A 7,500-nucleotide genomic window follows, 5' to 3' on the forward strand; every position below is an offset into this window, starting at 1 on the left:
TTAATGTTTGTATTACTACTATAATACTATTATTACTAARTTGTAATTATAATAATAACTTWTATAATAAAAGCAASAAAAAAAATAATTACTAAAAATAATTTTATTTTATARAATAAACTWWTAAAAAAACAAAATCTTTTTATTTTCACAAAAAWAAATAAAACAATTTAATAGAAAAATCTCATTTGAATATTAGTTTTGTTTTTTCTTTCAAAAAAATTTAAGTAATTTATTTTCATAAATATTTATAATAATAATAACACAAACACATCAACACAACCAACAAAAACAACAAAAAAAATTGTTTACAAGTTTATTATGATTTTAAAATGATATAAYTTTTTTTAAAAAAAATGATATATATATATATATATATGTTTTTGTGTAAAATATATATATATATATYATATACTAATATATTTATATTCAATATATTACTTATGGTAAATAATAWATTTTTTATTTTACTTTATTTTTATTATTTTCGTATAATATATATWTATATATAGATAACACTATAGTATACATGAAATGCTTTTAAGAAAATCAAATTTCTAACAAACACTCTATTAAATTGTCATTTTTTGTGTGTATATAATAACTATATATATATATATATATATATATATATATATATATATATAAAACACTTAYTTCTCAAATATATATWTATTTATTTTTTTGTTAAATATATAGACAACAAAATCATCACTTTTATAGCTTTATTTCGATATATAAATCTATATATATATATATATACTAAACACTAGATTATAYTAATTATAATATATATATATATGTTAAATATGTTATATATATATATATATGTATATAATATTTATGATTATCTAATGTTGTTGTTGTTGTTAGCATACAGTACTTTATATAAGTATTAATATAAGTAGTTATATAACATCAATAAACAACATGTTTTCATTTAAAAAAACTATTTATAAGTATTATTATTATTATTATTATTATTATCAAAAACAGTATAGTTTAGTATATATATTATAMATCCAAATGATAACTKGAAATAATTGAATAATAATAATAATAACTAAWTTTYAAAAWATTTWAAATATCCAATTATTAKTRAAAAAAATAAATAAATAATATTTTTTAAATACAAAAAAYAAAGATAAGGATATAGTTATAGTATATCAACAAAAAAWTATTTTTTGAAAATAAAAGCTTTTAAAAAATTATATTTTATTATCTAAATATTTGTTTATTGAAAATAGTAAAAAAAATTCAATTCAATTCAATTAATAAATAAAAAACACACACAAAAAACAGTTATATATTATATATAAACAATAAATACTCTAATATATTGAAGATTTCTATTCAAATTAAATTATATTATAGCAAATACATATAYATATACAGTATATATACTGTATATAAATTATAATTATATTTATTCAATCATTTTTTAAAATAACAACAAAATAAACACACATTTTGTAAATGCCATTGAAATTACATACAGTATTTACAGTACTATATATATATACACAATATATATGTATATATATATATATACAATATATATATATATAATATATMTATCTATCTATTGATATAAATTACAATATATTACATATATRTTATACAACCAAWACATTCACACATATATGTGAGTATAATTTATAATAACAATAATAATATATTTATAGTTAACATAATTATTATATACTATATTTATATATATATTTAAAAAATATATTTTTACCCCTTTTGTTATTGTTATTATAAAATACATGGGTCTACACTAAAAYCTTTAAACYTTTAAAGTAAAATCTAAAAAAAACTAACAAATTAGATAACAAACAAACTTTAAATTTGAAAATTATTTTTAGATTAGATTTAATTTAGTTTTTTTCAAATACAATACAAAAWWAGTATTCAAAAAAAATAYATTATATATTATTGTGTATTACTATTAGAGATGGGCAAATAGAAAGTTTCTAATAAATTTCCATGAGAAAGTTTCTAGAAACTTTCTCATGAATAAATTTCTATATATATATATATATATCTATAGTTCTAATATTTTAATAACATATAATACTATACATAAAATATCATACATTATAGTATAGTACTATACAAAATGGGATACCTATATATAAAATAATTATAATTATTTAATAAAAATCAGTTTTTTAAAAATTTTATTCATTTTATTATATAAATCATAGTTTAATATAGTTTAATTAATTAATTTTTTATTTTAATTAATAATTAAAATAATAATAATAATATTAAATGTATTGTTATATGATAGCAAATATCGAGATAACAAAATTAACCATGGGGATCCCATAGATAGAAATTTCTTTTAGAAACTTTCTAGAAATTTCTCTATTATTTTATAAATTTCTCTTTTTTGCCAACACTGATTACTATGCATACAATTACTAGTATTTTTGTATGTTATATATATATATATATATATATACAAGTTTGATGATATATATATATATATATATACAAGTTTGATGATATATATATATATATATACTGTATATATTGTATTATATATTCAAACTATATCTTTATTCAACATAAATATATATAAGATTTTTTTGTTTGTTTTATTTTTCAATACGTTTTATTTGTCTATTTATTTTTTTCAATTAAGCTTTTAGTTTAGCTTATAGTATAGTAATGGTAACAATAAAAAAAACAATTGCTAAAAAATATCTTGTTTTTTTAAAAGTAAATAATTGTATTATAATTCACACAAATTATTATAATAATCAAAAATATTTATAAATTTTTTTTGCTATAATCTTTAAAAATAACTATAAAAAACATTAAAATTCATTTGTATTATATTTATAGTCTAATTATATTTTTTTTTTGTATATATTCATTATTATTATTATTATTATTATTATTATGTTATACATAACATATAATAATAATAACTTTTTAAAATAAAAATTTTCATAATAATAATACTYTCATTAATAAGTGTTTCGATGACTATTGTTATGCAAAATATATTTACAGAATATTATTATAATTTTTTTTATACAGAATTTTCTGTTTATATTAATAGTAATATATATATATATATACATTATATACTGTATATAAAGTACACTTAAAAATAAATTGCAAAAAAATATTACTTATATGTATTAATAATATTACTTTTAAATATCTTATTATATACTGTATATGTAATGCAAATAATAATAATAATAAAATTTTGTCCAAATAAATACATACTGTAATAAAAAATATTATGCGCCATCTATTAGTTGCCAATTTATTTGGTTTATAAAAATAAATTTAAACTAGCACACATTGTTAAAAAAATTTTTTTATTAAACTAATAATTTTCATCAAAATAAACAATTATTATTTTTTTAAAAAAAAATAATTTTAAAACAWKTATATTATAAATATTTGCATATTTAACAATTATAATATAAAACTATAATTTACTTTAAAAAGTAACCTGTATAATTTAATTAATTAAATATTAATACACTAATAGTATCAGGATATTATCAAATTTTTTTATTGATTCAATAATAATATTAATTAATTATTTTAAAAAAACAAAAAAWATATATATTTTTTAAATTAATATTAAATTTTAGTTTATATTTACTAGTTTTATGAGTAATAAACTTAATTATTATATAACTAATTTGCAAATAAATTTTGTTTTTTTACATTATAGTTAAACTATTTAAAAAATATGACTTACCATATGATACTCCTGATTGATGGCCTGATCCGTGTCCTGACTGTCATCAATGTTATCCGTGTCCTAATGAWAACAATMACTTATTTTATAATTTTTTTTTAATAAAAAATAATTACTTTATTGATTATTAAAACTACTATTAATTACACATTCARTTAATTACACTTATGTTTGTTTGTAACATAATATTAATAATAATAATAAACTTGACTTTAAAAAATAAAGTTTACTTWAAAAAATAAAGTTTACTTWAAAAAATAAAGTTTACTTTAAAAAAATAAAATTATTAAGTTTTATAACACACACACACACACATACATACATACACACACACACACACACACATACTCACACATACATACATATACACACACATACATACAAACACATACATACACACACATACATACATATACACACACATACATACACACACATACATACATACATATACACACACATACATACACACACATACATACACATACATACACACACACATACACACACACACACATACATACACACACACACACACACACACACATACACACACACATACATCACACACACACACACACACACACACACACACACACACACACACACACACACACACACACACACACACACTGGACTAACTGACTGACCTCTAGATCGGCCAACACTCGTATTTCATCGGCAAACCATCGATAGTGTGCACCCAATATTGAAATCTTGTTGAGAAAGTCGCTTATTTCGCGGGCAATCAGTTTGTTTTCGGTAAAATCGTGCGGACACAGTCGGCACCAGTCGTGCAGTAGTTTCAGTATAGCCCGATGKGTGTGCGGCATAATCGGGTCGATACCACCGGTGCCGACGCCGCCGATACAGCCAATGCCTACGTGTCCGGCACTGCCCGATCGCGACCCGGATCGAGACGGCGATCGATATGTAGTGGCCGATGAACCGCCGCCGCCACCACCGCCAGCCGAGTGCGGGCTTTCGTTGGCCGCCGCAGTYGGCTGTTTGGGCGCCAACTTTGACGGCGATACCGACGGACTGATACCTATAGAGATTGTTGACAACAAAAAAAACAATTAAATTTAAATAAAATACAAAATACAAAATAATAATAATAATAATAATCTTATCATTATAATCATTATCTAATAATTAATTTTTTTAATAAAATTTTTATTAATATTATTAATATTGTTTATTAGTTATAGTGTTAATTAATTAATAATTTTTTTTTGAATTAGTTATTTCTAGTAAAAAATTAATTACTATTTAGACATCAAAATGTGTATTAATATTTAAAAAATTATTTTTTTTTATTTATTTATTATTTATTAAAAAAATATTTATTAAAAAAACAAAATTTATAATCAATAAAACATATGCTTAAATAATTAATTTCAATCAAAAAAAAATGTAAAAATAATTATTACTATAATTAACAACTAAATAGATATTCTTAAACAACAATTAATTGATAAAAACTACTATTAAGTTAATAAAATAATAATAAAAAATAATAATTATTATTATAATACCTGTATTGGCTGCCAGTGGTTGCGGTGGACCTATACTGGCTCCGGGAGTGGCGACACCGGGTCCGGTAGTCATTGACTGATTACTACCGATGACGGCCACTGTCGACGGCTGCGGCGGCGACGACGACCACTCGGMAGTAGCGCTACGTGTGATTAGCGATGACGACGGCGGCGGCAATAATGGCTGCGGTGATGTCGATGACGACACCATAAACTTTTGGACGGCCTGTGCAGTCATGGCGGACGGCAATTGTAGACAATTACTACTAGAAGTGGCGGCTAGACTATCGAAATGGACACGCGGYACACTGCACGATCGGGGCCTATTGTAGCCGAGATTATTGGCGGCCATACCGTTACCGCCACCGTGAGGTTGGCCACCACCGCCACCAAATGCCGACCGTTCCAGTGCGTCCCTAATATAGGCGGCAATACTTGAACCATACTGGCCGAGACCACCAGTCGGTAAATGTGGTACCGGTGAKGTGTCACCGCGCGGCARGTTTTGTATGTCACGCTGAAAGGCCATAATATCGGCTTCGGTACGTTCGGGTGTATCGACATCGACAGCAGCAGCAGCAACAACATTGGCGRCGGCGGCGGTATTGGTCAACGAGTCGCGTCCCGACGAYGACGATTGTGGCGGTGGACTACCCGTATCGGTCGATCGGGACAGCCGTTTGCGGCGTAGACTAGAAAAACGAAACGGCCGTCGGGACTGRTGTTGTTGTTGYTGTTGGTGTTGGTGATGGACGGGTGAGTCGGCGGGTGTACTCTCACGACTACTATCGGTAGCAGYTGTCGTCGTCGCGTACATCASGTGCTGTAGCTGCGGATCGAYCAGTGATTTTCGGCCGACGACACCACTGCCGCTGTACGGTTGTTGGCCACCAGTAGTTGTTTTCAGGCCRACCAATGCCAATGATGATTGCGGCGATACAGCCGATGATGATAGCAATTGTTTGGCACCTGTATTGGCGGCGCTACCAGTGTTGGGACCCATTGTSAGTGTTACCGATGTTATCGGTAGTGATGTCTGTATTATCAGACGGGTGTCACCAAAACCTKTTGATTGAATGAAGAGAGAGAGAGAGAGAGAGAGAGAGAGAGAGAGAGAGAGAGAGAGTTAATAAATAAATACATAATAAAACATTTTAATTACAAAAAAAAATTATTTATATATATATTTTTAATTATATTATTGAATATTTTTTAAAAAAACTAAACTATTTAAAAATATTTAAATTTAGAAAATAGAAAATATAAATAAAAAACAAATAGAGTTTATGTTATCTTTAGTTAAAATTTAGTAAAAAAAAATCATAAATAAATTATTTAATTCATAAATGTGTGGATATTAACATTTAAAATACTGTAATAAAAAAAAACATTTTTAACTATAATTATTAAGTTTTTTTTGATCATATATTTCTAGATAAAATAGACATCACACAAATTTTTAAAATGTAAAATTTTTATTTAAAAAAAAATAAAATACTAATAATAATATTAAATATTAGAATTTAAATAAAATCATTTAATTTTTACAATTTGATTACAAACTAAACTATTATACTATCATATATATATATATAATAACTTAACAAATTAATTAATATAAAATATTTATAATTATTTAAAAAAAAACAAAACAATTATTGATAATATATCGTGTGTAGTAAGTTATCATTAATTTTTTAAAAATTTAATAAAATTTTTTGCTAATTATATTAATATATGATATTAAGCTTGATAAAATGTTAAAAAAATAACTTATATATTAAAAAAAATATTTATAAAATCATAGCTAAAATAACAAGATCAAATTTGTAGATATTTTTATAAATAAAATACTGTAATAAAAATCTTATTTTAATTAAAAATTTAATTAAAAATTTTTCTATAATTTATTTTTAGTCAGTGAAAGAAAGATGGATAAAAAAATTAGATTTATTTATTTATTTTTTATTAATTTTAACAATTTTTTTWAAAAATAAAAATATTTTAATAGTTAGCAACAGGGTATTGGCTGATTAAAAAAATAAAACTTAAAAATAAAATTTTCACAAATAAATTACGATTCAAATTTTATATATTTCATCATACATACACACACACACTCACACACTCACACACTCACACACTCACACACTCACACACTACACACACACACACACACACACACACACACACTCATACACACACACACACACACACACTCACACA

At 23.5% G+C, this 7,500-nt stretch overlaps 1 protein-coding gene across 1 annotated transcript in view; it reads right to left on the reverse strand.

Annotated features, from left to right (window-relative positions):
• The window catches only part of LOC128957156 (uncharacterized), a 28,021-nt gene that overhangs the window by 15,076 nt on the left and 5,445 nt on the right, over nucleotides 1–7,500 (reverse strand). Inside the window, exons 6-8 of the mRNA XM_054302879.1 lie at nucleotides 5,275–6,339; nucleotides 4,387–4,784; nucleotides 3,737–3,799 (exon numbers count right to left, since the gene is read on the reverse strand). Coding sequence (XP_054158854.1) covers nucleotides 3,737–3,799; nucleotides 4,387–4,784; nucleotides 5,275–6,339 — 1,526 coding nt within the window. The remainder of the gene's footprint in view (nucleotides 1–3,736; nucleotides 3,800–4,386; nucleotides 4,785–5,274; nucleotides 6,340–7,500) is intronic.

This window comes from Oppia nitens, unplaced genomic scaffold (genome assembly GCF_028296485.1).
Source record: "Oppia nitens isolate AA-2021 unplaced genomic scaffold, nextdenovo-longstitch-racon4-pilon3 scaffold37_pilon_pilon_pilon, whole genome shotgun sequence".
Classification (NCBI taxonomy): domain Eukaryota; kingdom Metazoa; phylum Arthropoda; class Arachnida; order Sarcoptiformes; family Oppiidae; genus Oppia; species Oppia nitens.